Source organism: Perna viridis, chromosome 10, assembly GCF_037379345.1.
Source record: "Perna viridis isolate PV_CMFRI_1.1 ecotype Kerala chromosome 10, ASM3737934v1, whole genome shotgun sequence".
NCBI classification, from domain to species: domain Eukaryota; kingdom Metazoa; phylum Mollusca; class Bivalvia; order Mytilida; family Mytilidae; genus Perna; species Perna viridis.
In genome coordinates this window covers 30,847,664-30,862,280 of record NC_142454.1, presented here as the reverse complement: position 1 = coordinate 30,862,280, position 14,617 = coordinate 30,847,664, and the positions used below count along the sequence as shown (strand labels likewise).

General features: G+C 34.6%; 1 protein-coding gene across 2 annotated transcripts; it reads left to right on the top strand.

Moving 5' to 3' along the window:
- The first annotated feature begins 393 nt into the window (after positions 1-393).
- LOC148605351 (sterol regulatory element-binding protein 1-like) lies at positions 394-10,886 on the top strand. Of its 2 annotated transcripts, none has more exons than XM_088547448.1 (14): positions 394-549; positions 1,143-1,741; positions 3,024-3,188; positions 3,523-3,634; positions 3,864-4,172; positions 4,650-4,834; positions 5,415-5,670; positions 5,907-6,073; positions 6,343-6,505; positions 7,118-7,445; positions 7,723-7,888; positions 8,549-8,722; positions 9,414-9,516; positions 10,252-10,886. In XM_088547448.1, exons 1-14 carry the CDS (start codon positions 471-473, stop codon positions 10,473-10,475), a joined length of 3,030 nt encoding a protein of 1,009 aa, XP_088403574.1. In that variant the 5' UTR covers positions 394-470; the 3' UTR covers positions 10,476-10,886. The 2 variants fall into 2 exon arrangements, with proteins under 2 accessions (XP_088403574.1, XP_088403573.1); XM_088547447.1 differs by having other exon boundaries at positions 2,808-3,188.
- Positions 10,887-14,617: the final 3,731 nt, after the last annotated feature.

Here is a 14,617-nt window from a genome sequence, read left to right as displayed (position 1 = left end):
GAGGTTTAATATTTTTTTAAATTAAATAGCCAATTTTATATAAAAAAAATATTCATAGATCTGCACTTTTTTATTGCTGGCTGGATAAAACACATGAAATTTGAAATATTATTAAGAAAAAGGCTAAAATATAACACACGCGTTTTCACTTGCCATCAAGTAGTTTCTATGAGCTAAAAATAATCATGATCGCATCGCAATCTACACCACATTTCCGGTAGGTGAATCTAATTTGCATACGAGTCGAAGTTCAAGGAAACTTATCGGAAGGCCTCTAGATATATCTTTTTTTATAATGAAAACACGCGTTACAGTTCAAAGGTCATGTTACTAATTATGATAAATATTTGTTGACGAAAAATCACCCCATCCTAAGCTTCTTGTTGATTGGCTGATAACTCGTGGCGCTATCGAACGGCACGAAAAGGAAAACATGGCATAGTAGTAAACCTCGATATTTACACAGAAAAATGGAAGGAATACAAGAAAGTGGATCAAATTTGCTTACTGAAAACGACCTGGATAGTGTAGCATTAAATGACATTGATGGTAAGTTCATTTTTTGCTCGGATTTTTTTGTGTTTTTCATGTATAACTGCTATGAGTTTAGCGCACCTGCGGATACTTTTTTTTGCATCAGAAAATTTGGAAATCAGCTGATACGGTTATTAAAGAAATAACATTAACACCAACAAAACTTCACCAATAAAAGATAAGTTAATTACGACTAATTTGCAATTTGCTACTACTCCTTTCTACAGATATTTTCACATAAATTGTAATTTTCATTAAAAGGGGGAGGGTTACTTCCAAAAACCGAACTATTGAATTTCTACACGTACATTGTAGTGTAGAGTACATTATTTGTAAATTGCTATTTAACAATGTATAAAAAAATGACAGTATATTGATTAGGGTTTGACAGAATCAGAAGTGTCAGCCCTTCAAATACAGAAGATTGCCCCCATTTACTCATGCAACATTAAAGTATAAATACACAATACAAAAGGACGCCAGAAATTCCTGACTCAAGACACCCTACAACTGCAGTGGGGTAAAGTACTCAGGCATGATCATAACCCTCCCCTTTGTAAAGCACACCACTGTAAAAATCTACCATTTAGAATAACTTTCATTTTCAGACATTGTACAGTACATGTTGCATGATGATACTGGCAACAACGATCCATTTGGCAATCAGCTGAACAGCAGTGTAAAGCAAGAACATGATTTCCTTGGCGAAAGTCACAATTTAGGAGATTTGTCATTTATTGATGACCAACTTGGCATATCAAATGTATCTGACAATTCCAACGTACTGTTAAATGATGCTAGTTTATTGTCGGGGACGCCTGACAATTTGGGTTTATCTGTTGACAATTTGGATCTCTTAGACACTGATATAAGTGCACCGCCTGTGGTGAACATTTCACATCCTACACTTCAAGTGCAGCAGGCTGCCTTACGACTGCAGCGACAGGCACAAGTTGTTGCACTTGCTCAACAGCAGTTGAAACAACAGCAGCAGGCTCAATTACAAAGACAGCAACAAGCTCAGCTTCAGCAACAATTGAGGCTATTGCTTCAACAGACCAGTCAACAGTTACCGAACAATGTACAGACCCTGGCAAACAATACTCAGCCACAGACTATCACCCCTCAGACAGTGGCTCAACCTGTTCAGCAACCAGCAACACCACAACAAACTCTAAATCCTATCAACTTACAACAGTTGCAACAGGTACATGTATAAATATATTAAAATTGAAATCAATACAAAGTGAATACATTGAACAAGTTCAATTGATCCTGAACTTTTTTACATTTTTAGTGGAAATGGATAGCATCATTTTGTCATTAAGAAACAATTGAAATTTTATTGTTCACATGTATCTAGACACCTGTAGAACAAGACTTTAAAAAAAAAATCGTATGCAAGTGAAGTCAATGAAAAATGCTTAGTCTAAAATTTATTTTCAACAACATTGAACTCCACTATATGCATTCACTTAATGTTGTGCAAGCTCAAATTTTAAAAACAGGGAGTATTTACACTCTTGATTGGATGAACAGTCAACTTGTAAATAAAAACGGCTGCAAGTCTGAACAAGAAAGTTAATCTCTCAAGTCTTTTATGTAATGGAACTTCAACCAAATTTAAATGAATGGAAGTGGACTTTAACCTTTTTGAACATTATAAAGTTCTTAATCTATTCTGATTGGTTCTACCTGCATCAGATCATGTTCACCAGTTACCAACCACCAATGAAAAATCAAGTCGATCACTCGTACCTCATTAAGAACTTGACACTTCATCATAAATTTTCAGACTTGAGGAATGTGTTTGCCTCTTTGACAACATTTTTATTGCAATGTTCAGTTTGAACTTTTGTTCATGTTATCATTTAAGTCCTCTTGTTCTGTGATTCCAATATTTAAAGTGATAGTTTGTTAAAGTACAAGTAGGTAGATTATTTAATAATTACTGAATAGTGTGTATGTACAATGTATATGTACATGCATGTATACTATGCAGTTTTCCAAATACAGAATGTACTGAAAAATATTACAGAAAATTCATGATACACTTAGATGTAATTAGTACACATTTAGTATACATTGTATATAGATGTAGTCCTTGTAGGAGTTGACTGACCTTCAGTTTTCATAATGACTGTATGATTGGATTTACAATGTATTGGGAAGAATTATTTTAAAAAATTGCAACTTTTACAACAATGTACATGTTGTATTTCAATATCATTTTCATCATGCTTCATCAGATGTCTTTTATCATATCTTTACAGCTTCTATTGCAAGCACAGCAAGCATCAAAATCATCTCAAAATGTTCAACCAGCTGCTTCTGCAACAAACACCATCAACTCCAACTCCCAACCTACCATCATTCCAACCGTCACGATCAGTTCACCAAGCAGTGTTCCCTCCACCAGCGTCAGTCCGCTACAAACAGTTGTCACCAACTCTGGTGCCATTTTAACTACCACGACTATTCCAATTCAGGTAGTTGATGGGGATAAAGTTCCCATTAATAGACTGGGAACAGTGACCAAAGGTCCTAAGAAAGAAAAACGCTCAACACATAATGCTATTGAGAAGCGGTATAGATTGAGCATCAATGACAAAATTGTGGAGTTGAAAGATCTCGTTGCTGGACCTGAGGCTAAGGTAAGGAGGTACTGATAATGTCTTTTGAAATAGGTAGAAGTGTTGAAGCTATTGTGAACTTGAATCTGAATTCTTTGATAAATGATATCTTAGAACTTCTTCATCAGTGTCAATTTTGACATTTACTTTCATACAAACAGTCAAAATTTCTAAAGATTTCTGTCCTAAAAAGGATTTTGACTGACAAGTCAGTCTATTCTACAAAAAAATTGCATGAAGAAGAAAAAAAATTTTTTTTAACATATGAAGATATAAATTTTTATGTGAAGTTCTTTATTTGTTGCAATTTGTCTTTCAATGAATTTTTAAGTGTATTTGTTTTTTATTAATTTAGTTGAACAAGTCAGCAATTTTGAAGAAGGCCATTGATTATATCAGATTTCTTCTCAACGCCAACCAACGACTGAAGCAAGAAAACATGGCCCTGAAAATGGGACAGAAACACAGTATGTATTTTTCTTTTACAATTGTAGATGTTTCAAAAACAATTACAAACATTTTTTTATGTTTCAAAAACAATTACAAACATTTTTTTATGGTTTGGAAACAGTATCTAAGTATAATGATATTATAAATAATGTCTGGTGAGTTCCATAGATTTAGTTTGAATTTCTTCTTGCATAAATGGAACTTTATATAAATTTATACACATGTAATCTTTCTTTTTTGTTACAGATGTAGAAGATTTACTGAGAACAGGCGTGGTTACTCCTCCCAACTCCCTGAAAGGATCACCAGTACCAAGTCCTCCTGCCTCCTTCGAATTTAATGCCATGACGCCAAGCCCAAGCTCGGATTCAGATTCCATGTCTGATTCAGGATCTGTGGTTGGTGGAATGGCTGACAAGTCAAGATTTGCTTTGTGTGTGTTCATGTTTTCAGTCTTGGCTTTCAATCCCTTTGGGTCCTTAGTTGGAAACTTAGGGTCAGAAGGAGGTTATTTAGGTGTACATGGAAAAGGAAGAACACTTCTTGGATTCAATGGTAGGTTTCCAAAGGGTGTACTACCTGAACTTGCAACAGTTGTAAAGTTAGAATTTACATTCTGAAGAATTTAGTCAGAAAGCTATTAAATGTTATTGATATAATACATAAATCATTAAGAATTTATTGATATCTGTGAAAAATCATGACATTAATAAAGTGTTGTGACTGAAGGATATAAAATGTCTGTTGAAGAGTTACTTATCTGTTAGCATAGCATTTTTAAAAAAAAATGATGTCTCTAAAATGTACAAAAGCGTTTTAACGTGTATGGATGATAATTAAATTTATTTTCATGTACACACTCACTTATTACATGTAATGAATGGAATTTAAATTGAAACATCATTGATTGCAGAGGAAATTAAACATTTCTTGGAAAAGTTTAATTTCATGACTTAGATAAGACAAAGTACACAATAAAAATTCTAAACTACTAATAGTATTCTCACTATATAGGGATTGAATCTATTTCAGAAACAGATTCTGCATGGTTTGATTGGCTATTTCCAACATTGTTTATGTGGATACTGAATGGTATGATCTGTATTGGTGTACTGGCTCGACTATTTATATTCGGGGAACCAGTTGTAAAGAAGAACAGTGAATCGGCTATGCTATACCTGAGGCATGTGACACAGGGAGATACCCATCTGTCTAGGGTAAGAATTCTGCCTTTGGACTTCACTCTATAGGAAAACTTCTTCACATTCCAGTATACCATATTCATGTAGTGTAGGTCAAACTAAAGTTGGGTAAAATTTGAGCAAACAATTAAAAAGTTTTATTTGAAACATTAAGGCCAGAAAAAAAGTACTCTTGTTTCCTGCTGCCAGTAAGGATAAAATTGGTAATTACAACTGTAGATCATGTAGGTAGGGAAAATATTTCATTTTTCAAAAAACATTATACATGGAGTTAAATAGAAAAAACCATCTAGACTAGAGCAGTGGTTGAGCCAAAGTGGTCATAAAATGTTAAGGGTGTGCACAAAAAACTAGGGTAGGTAGAATAGCAAGAAACAAATATTTTGTTTTGCCTTGCAGTTGAAGAATTATTTTTGATAATTGTAAAATATATTTTTACATTGTATGTATTAATTTTGCTAAGTAGATTTAAGAACCTTTGATAACATCTATTGTTGTATCAAATTTTAGATCCTGCAAGGTAAAATAGTGCCATTAAAAAGATAACCGAAGACCTTTCTTCATGAATTTAAAAAAAAGTCCATTTCTATTTCAGGCTGAATACTCTTGGGCAGCTGACCAATACAGAAAGGCTCTGAAGTGCATTGGACGTCCTCTCCCAACCTCAAAACTAGACCTGTTTGCTTCTTTGGTATGGAACTTGCTGCGACAAATCTCTCATCAGTTATACCTTGGAAAATGGCTGTGTCTGAAGTCTGGGTCAGTTCGGAGAAGATCAAATGATGATATCAAACTATCAGCTAGATATGCTGCTGGTGTATATCATAAACTTAACCAAATGCATCTGACAGGTATGAACCATTAGTAATTAAATATATTTTTATCTGAATCATTGGTCTTCAATTCATTCATAATTATCAGAAAAAAAATTTACATTGTACTATTGGACTTCTAGAGAACCCTTCAGAAAATTTATGTTATTTATATTGTTAGTTTTTCTTGTTACAACAACCCCTCCCCCATCCGTGCCCCATAAAAAAAATACAGCTTATTATATTAGTACATGAGATATCTAATGATACTTCAGGTCACGTTACTGGAGGAAAATGGACTGGGTTGAACATTGGTCTGTGTGCTGTTAACTTAGCTGAAGCCAGTGGTGACAGCATGCCCATGATACAGTTGGCTGAAACATATGCCACTTCTGCCCTTAGACTGCAGGTTCAGCCTCTATGGAAAACACTGTTTCTGTCTGTAAGTATCTGTAAATCTTGTAGGCTTTTCTGTCATCATGGTTTGATAAATTTATTTGTATTGCAAGATGTTTAATTTAGATTATGAATTAGACTTCAAATTTTCTGTATCAAGCTTTGATGAAGGAGACTTGATTTTATATTGTGCTAACTATTGCTTTGGATTGATAATAATGAAATTTCTTAATATGGCATTTGGAAATAATTGAAGTTTATAGCCAATCCAAAAAGAGTACTGCTTCTAAAATAAATGCTTAATTTATTTTTCAGAGATACTTTTTGGGTAGAGCCAGGAAGTTTTGTTCACTGAGCCCAGACCATGTACCATCAACGTTACAGTGGTTGTGTCATCCAGAGGGACACAGGTTCTTGGTTGATAATAGGTGGAAAATTGGAGGAACAGACAGCTTATTTACCTCCCTTTGTGATCAAGGTATTTACTTAAATGTGTATTAGCGTGGTACATGTTGTATTTACATGTATAATTTATGTGTTTGTAGAAAAATAATTTAAGTAAAAAGAAAGAGAGAAGAAATTTCCAAGTGACTTGACATTTTGACTGAGACTTGAAATCAAATTGGCAATAAGAAATGAATTAAAATTAGAACATGGTAGATTTCTTCTTTTCTGTGACATTTGACTGCATTGTAGATATTGTGGACAGAAGATAAAGTCAAATCTGAAAGGAAATTGTGATATTTAACCTTGTTTCTTGAAACTTAATAATGACAACTCATGACACAGACAGAAAAACAATAGTTCTTTGTCCAGACAGTAAATATCAGTGAGCCTGACAGGGGAGATATATTGTATAGTTAAGACATTCAAAGCTGGGTTTCTCTGTTAATGTGTATGATGTCACTGTTGATTTGACTCAGCATTGGCAATTGCCAATACATGTATTTTTTAGTATCTTGGTAGAAGTCTGAGATTGAAAATACAAGACAGTAAGAACAATGGAAAAATGATGAAGTTGTCCATTTAATTGCAATCATAGTTTATCAATGAATTTATCAGTAAATTAAAATTGGCTATTTTATTTCAGTTGATCCTTTAGAACATGTTACTCAAGCTTTCAGAGAGCACTTAGTCGAGAAAGCTCTTTACAGCTTGCACTTACCAGAAAAGAGACCAGCAGGGGGTGCCACACAGGAATCTGAAGTTTTGTTGTATACTCAGCTGTTGACTGAGGCTGCCACAGGATCGTCATCCACACAGCTGACAGGAGTGAGCAACCAGGGGACAGATGATGTTGCCAAATGGTGGTCTGCCATTATAACTGTTGCTATGTACTGGGTGTCTGGTGACGAAGAAAATGCTGAGAAGAGTTATTCTCAGTGTGATGCCTTCCCAAGGCGTCTTCAACAGTCTGAGTAAGTATAGAAGTCACCAAGATGTTAATAAGTGAATAATTATACTCATAGTTAACCTTCAATCCCTTTCAGCAAATGCATAATCAAAAATATGTATGTCTATAGTCTGCTGATTATAAGCCTGGTTTTCTCAATGTAGTTGCATACTAAACACTTCTAAATTTAATCAATGATAAGTTGTTAATTTGTTAATATTTCTAAAGGGAAATTTCAGATTTATTATTGAAATTTGTTGGTTAAAAATTTATCATTTAGTATTTATGTATTTTATTTTCAGTGACCCATTACCAAAGGCTGTTTTGGTTGCATTTAGATCCAAGAGAAACATAATAAAAGGTTGTCACAATTCTACACATTGTATTAGACAGTGTGACAGAGCTGGTCGCCTTTTGAGGGAAAGTCTCAAACTAGTGTATACTCAAGAAAATAAAGATATTGTCAAGGTATAATTTTATTGAACTGTTCAGTGTATTTATTTCTCAGGCTGTTTGAAAGGGTGCATAATCATATTCGATTTAGACTCTAATTGATATGAAAAAATACACAATTCAGTTATAAGCCTTTCATGCTAGAGTATGATTTTCCCAGACATCTCTCAAAATAATTTTCAACGTCGCATCTGGGGGAAAAAAGCAGTATTCCTGAGTTGGAGGAGTTACAGGTTTCAGCGAGAAAACTGACAGAATGCCAATTAGAGAGTCTACACTTCCATAGTGCATTGTAGTTGCATTGCATGTTGAATAAATTTTGCAGTGCTCCTGCAGTGCAATAATGGGGGTGTTAGGATGTCATCACCAAGCTGAAATAAAGACAGGAGTCATGACAGCAAGAGGAGGAATTACATAAACATCTTTTTATCTTTACAGCAAGGGAATCAGTAGATTGTAAAAACTGTTAGAAAATTTAATAAAACTGTTATTCTGTTGAAAGCACAGTATCACTTCCATGAAATTAAGTTTACTTAGGTCAAATTCAAGAGGAAAAATAGAAACAAATAACTGATTGCCAAAGTAACGTCATTAAAAAACTGCTCGTAAAACTTCATTTTAACTGGTTTGTTTAATCTGTCATAAAAATAAGAACTTGATTCTTTCTCTTTTTAGTTAATACAGCTTTTAGTATGTGACTGGCTACTTACAACCAGAACAGACGTATGGGAGATAAGTAAGCAAGAAGAAGACAATTACACCAGCTCACAAACTGAGTTGATAGCATTCCAGCAAGACCTTGCATGTCTGAGGAAACTTGCACAAAATCTTAGACCAATTTTATCCAAAGTAAGTTTTCTTACATATTGCATTACAAATGTACTTATGGCATATGTAATTTGGACCAGGTCTAGAGGGAGGAATGAGCAAAAAACTGTCTGTGCTTGTGCTCACTTCTCCCATTTTTGTAATAAATAACACAAACGAAAATGTCAGTATTGTTATTTTTCAAACAGAATTTACTAAAACTTGTCTATGTCATTGTGTCTAGATTAGGCCCTGGTGACCTCCTGTAATTCATAACTAAATATCTGAATTTAAATTTATGATCCAGGGTTGAGGATGTGTTAGGTTATTAGTTGATGATCAAGTGGAGTACAAAACTTCAATTTTAAACATTAACCTTTCGTACTGCTATTATCTGGCTATGATATGAGGTAAAGCATAAAAATTTGACAACTCCCCAATATCTAGGAGCAGTACTGCACCTGAAGTTCAGTCATATTTATTTTCTTTAACTAACTAAATCCCAACAACTGAAAATCCAAAATATCACTTGATATCTTGCATATTTAGTGTCTAGATAGTTTAAAATGATACTTCTGTTTTTAGTTAGGGAGTAAAGTTTACTTTCTCCAGCAAAGCTCTTAAAAAATTGAAACTTATTTCATGGCCTTAATTTCACTTCTTTCTAAAACAAGAAAAAAAAAGTTCTATTAAATGTTCATTTTTTTAATTTTTTTTTTCACTCTACTTTCAGATATTTTTACATGAAGCTACAGCTAGAATGATGGCTGGAGCCAGTCCTGGCAGGACACAACAGTTGTTAGATAGAAGTCTGAGAAGACGTAATAAAACTGGAGGTGAGTGTAAAGTTGCAGTCATGGCAAAATTTGTCTGACATGACCAGTACTTTTAGCCGCCTGTCCGGTAAAATTTGGGTGATTTCTGGACAAGACGTCAAGTTATTTTTTTTATTAGACACGCCTCAACTGGAACTTGTGGTTTAAATATAGCATCCGAATCAAGGCAAATTTAAAATTGATCAGAGAAATAATTTTCGGTCCAGCAGATTTTGTTAGGTTGCTGGACCAAATGTCGGACAGGTTGAAAAATGATTTTGCCAGGTCTGAAGTTGCCATATACTGTAAAAACACAAATTTATGGATAAAAATTTTCATGAATATTATGGAAGAAACACAAGTTGGTGGATTCTTGAATTCGTAGATTTGAGAGGTAATGGGAATCTCCTTTTGTTGGGAACCAAATTTCGTGGTTTGGCTCATCCATGAAAACCATTAAAAATTGGTACCCTATGAACAATAGTACTTTGACAGTAGTTAAGTTTAATCTATGTGCAATTGTACGTTTATAACATTTTTATTTGTTTGCTGGCAAGACAGTTTAAGAAAATAATGTTTGTTGAACATTTGGCATGAAGAATTTTACTTTTTTGTATATATTCCAATCCTATTGAGCACAAATTTACTTAAAATGTTTGTTTTCTTGGCTTGTTCAAACTTTGTGATAAGTTTTTATTTGTTTTTAAATGTTTTGAACATTATTTTGAAGACCATTCTTCATGATTTTTTTTTCAGAATCCAGTGATACAGATGGTGATCTCCCAGACAGAGAACAAGCTAAAGCCTTGATGATGGCTGGATGCCATCTTCCTGACACTGGCGATAGGGTCACTTTGATCAGTGAAGCCAGCAAAATATACGAGGCAATTGGTGACAAGAAGTCAGTACAAAGTTGTCGAAAAATGCTGATGCAGTATGACGACCAACAGATATCAACAGCTGTACCAATACAATGCTAACATTGTCAGGAACACTCATTTTGTACATAATTTCATTTCTATTTATTTGGTTTTACTTTGAAAGTAAAATTCTGTGTCATGTTAATTGGTTGAAGAATACAAGGGAAAATTTTGGTGTTATCTATAGGGAATAATAGTAAGTGAACATTTACAAGAGAAAAGAAGTGAACTTACATGTATGTTGCTTTTTGTTGTTGAGAATATTTCATAATGTTGAGGGATTTTTTTCTCATAAATGTGACAGTAGGGTTATTTACATGAATGAATGCAATATTGCAAGGTATAAGTGCTTGGATACTTTTTTTTTTGAGGATGGCACAATTCATCTCATCATTTAAGGAAAAACATTGATTTATCATCAGAGTATTTGTGATACTAATTTTGATAAAATAATAAGACAACCTTAATGAAGTACTGTTGTTCTAATTTATGGGTAATTTCTTTGTATATAAAAAATGGTATTTCTGGAAGCTTATATGCTGAGAGTAGTAACAATTTGGGTTTAGGTCATATGCTGGTGAATTTGTTGTGTATCAACCATTTTGGCTCTTTTTTATGCCCTGGCAACAGTTTGTTGGGGAGGCATATCAATTTACCTGTCCTTCCGTATGGATTACACATGATCATGGCTGGCCATCTCCTCGTACAGTTTCTGAACTATTTTACAGGATATTTCTGTACTGGTTATAAAATAATACTTCGCAAGTTAATGCGTATCCAGTTTATTTGTTTGGCATCTCTTTTCACAGGTTGATACATTTTCACTTGTTGATACGATTAACTACAATAAAAAAGGAAGAAACAGTTAACTATGGAATTTACATGGAAGCGTTTTGAAAATACAAACTAAATTTTTCTACTTCAAAATTCCAACAAACTAGGGAAATATCAAAGTCTGTGCTAGAAATTACTTGCACTACAGATATATTTGTAGCAATAGCCACTGTGACAAACTAATTTGACGGCTCACGTGACTGAAACTTGTACAGAAAAAAGGGGATTTATAACGCAAAATTGTTTATATCTACGATTAATGCCAAGTTGAATTTATCATAAAAATGAGTGACTCGCATAATAACACTATTTCGTTAAAAAACAATAAAATTTAGCATAATATGATCATGATCCAACTCACCAAATGTAAAGTATTCCCACGAAATATCAGTACAGAATCTAGGAAATGATTATAGCGTACACACTGGAAAATAATTCATACATTTCACTGCCTAGAAAAATTATTAGCACATACACGTAAACTTGAAATGTTTCCGGGGACCAACAAGATGAGGATGGACAACGGCTAGATAAGGTGCTATCTGAAAAACGCCGTCTACATTCCAGCCCCCTAATTGTGAGATTAGATCACGAACAATTAAAAACATCTTTACATATTATATAAAATATTAATAGGTTAAAAAAATACACGATGTAAATTTGTCACTATTAAGAACACAGGGTTTGTCAATAGAACGGGCAAGTACATTGGTGGCTGTCTTAACCTTCACTTGGCGTACAAGTCCACTTCGATCTGGAATTATTTCGATCACCTTATTCATTTGCCATGAATTTCTCGGTGCACTAGCATCTACTACAGTAACGACATCTCCTATGGACAAGTTTCTCCTGCATGTAAGTACTCGCGTACCCAACGACTCCAAAAGAGGTTTGCAATATATTGAACCTGTCTCCACCTTCGACGACAATAATTATCTGCTTTGTTGAAAACACCTGGAGGTAAGTTAGGCTTTCTTTTCATCAACAATTAGTGGTTTGGGGTGAATGCTTCCAAATCACCAGGCTCTTGTAAATTTATACTGATAGGTTGACTTGAGAGTTTACTCAATTCCACCGAAGAAAGTTAGGAGATTGTCGTCATCAAGAGTTTGTTGTTTAACAACGCTATTCATACACTTCCGAATGCTTCTGATTAGCCTCTCTCAAACACATCCGAAGTGTGAGCCAGATGGAGGATTAAACTTCTAATCAATGTTCCTTTGAATCATTGCGTTTCCGATTTGATCGAAATTCCATTCATTTAATGCTGCCTTAGCTTTAACTCACGTTCTGCGCCTACAAAATTTGAACCGTTATCCGAGCGAATCCTTTTCACTTGGCCTCGTCGAGCTATGAATCGCCTTAAGACAACTTGAGCTCCGTTTAAGACATTTATATATGAGCTGGGATGCAACTTCGAGGTGTATCGTTCGGGTTGACAAACAAGTAAATATCATTCCATAACGTTTAACCCTACTTCTTCGTAGTCAAAAGGACCAAAATAATCAGATCCTACACAAGAAAAAGGGGGATCATCAGGTGTAATGCGATCTTGTGGTAAGTCAGCCATTTTCTGTTCTCTTAAAGGTGCACTTAAACGGCGACATACGACACATTTTTAAATAAGTCTTCGTATTGCTGCTGGCGCATTAATCAACCAATATTTCTCATGTAGATTGGCCAAAACGTGATTTCTACCACTATGCTGAGAATCAATACGAATTTTTCGGAGAATCAAGTCGACGATTCGGTGTTTTTTTTTAAGTATAACCGGATGTTTATTGTCTTCCAGCATCCTTGCTTCGAGTGAGCGACCTCCCACTCGCAGAAGGTTATCCTCTATGAATGGATCGAGTTTTCGAATGTTGTTTTTCTGTTTGACATTGCTTTCACCTACTTGCAATGCGTCTAACTCATCTGGGAATTCACATCTTTGAACGTAAACAATAATAGCATTTTCAGCATCTGTTAATTATTGAAGAGATAATCGACGAGAATTAACAATTGTATGTATCAATTTCTCTGTGTTTCAATCTCAGGTTAGATTTCAGATTAGAAGTATCACCACTTTTTCACCAAGAAAACGTAAAAAAATTCTATTTTTAGCAGGCACACGCACTTGATAAAACATGATGTCAATGTCTTCCATTATTCCTACCTCATCCTGTCTGAACATTATAAGCGTCCCTATAAGGGAATTTGTAAGAGAACTTTGAAGAGCAATCGAAAACAACTCTAAGTTTCTTCTTTCTAGGGTGCTAGACTCCGTGGTGTGGCAAATACCACACTCGTCCATCATCCATGACCAAATCATTCTTTGGCACTTCCATAGCATATCCTTCATTAATCACTTTATCCATGAAAACTGTATAGTCCTTCTTGAAATTCTCATCCTTTTGAAATCGCTTTGACAGAAATGTAAGCCTCTGTTCGGCTTGTCTACGATTGTTAGGCATGATAACTTCCTTCGATTTGAAGGGCAAGTCTATGAAATAATTTCCATCTTCCATTATCGCTGTTTTCGAAACGAATTCTAGAAATTGTTTATCTTCCTTTGAGTATTCACTTCGAGCGTCAATGATTCTTTCACTAAAATCAAATTTGAATTGATTCCGTATCTGACCTTCCAATGAAGGAAATACTTGTGCGTCTATCCTATTTACCGAAATACGCGTGGTTAGTTCAGTAGTATCACTAGTTGTTCATTCATTACCCATCCTAATGATGTCTTCACTGCAAATGGGCTGTTGTCACTACTGGGAATTACATCTCATGGTTTTATAGCCTTTGGAACATTTATACCAATCAATAATCCAACCTAACTGTCGATTTTGTCCAACGGAATATCGCGTGTGTGTGGCTATACTTGAATATCTTTAACTGTAATCACGTCATTTTTACAGACTGGTAAGGAAGGTCTGGTGAAAATTGGTGGCAAACGAAAACAGTTACCCCCCTTCAAACCACATAATTCTAAGTCAGAAACTGAATAGCAATCTACTAAATTTTCTTGTCCCATGGTAAGTAATTTTATTTTTGTATGTTTTCCTTCGACTTTGAGTGACCTAAATATATCCTCTTAACAGAATGTAGCCGTGCTACCAGAGTCTAGAAATGCGTAAGTTTCAATAAACTGTAAATTGACTTTGTTCTTACTGGAACTATTAGGAGCGCATTGTGAGTATTTCCAGCCCCCGTTTGTGTAGCAGATGCTGTTACATTTGTAGGGTCATTAGCACTTGTAGAGTTAGTGCGGCTCTCAGACCTTTTGTCTGTTTAAGAAGGATTAACATGCAGAAATGTTGGATGCATTCTTTGACAGTTTAAACACACTAATTTATATTGACAAGTCGATTTCTGATGGCCTG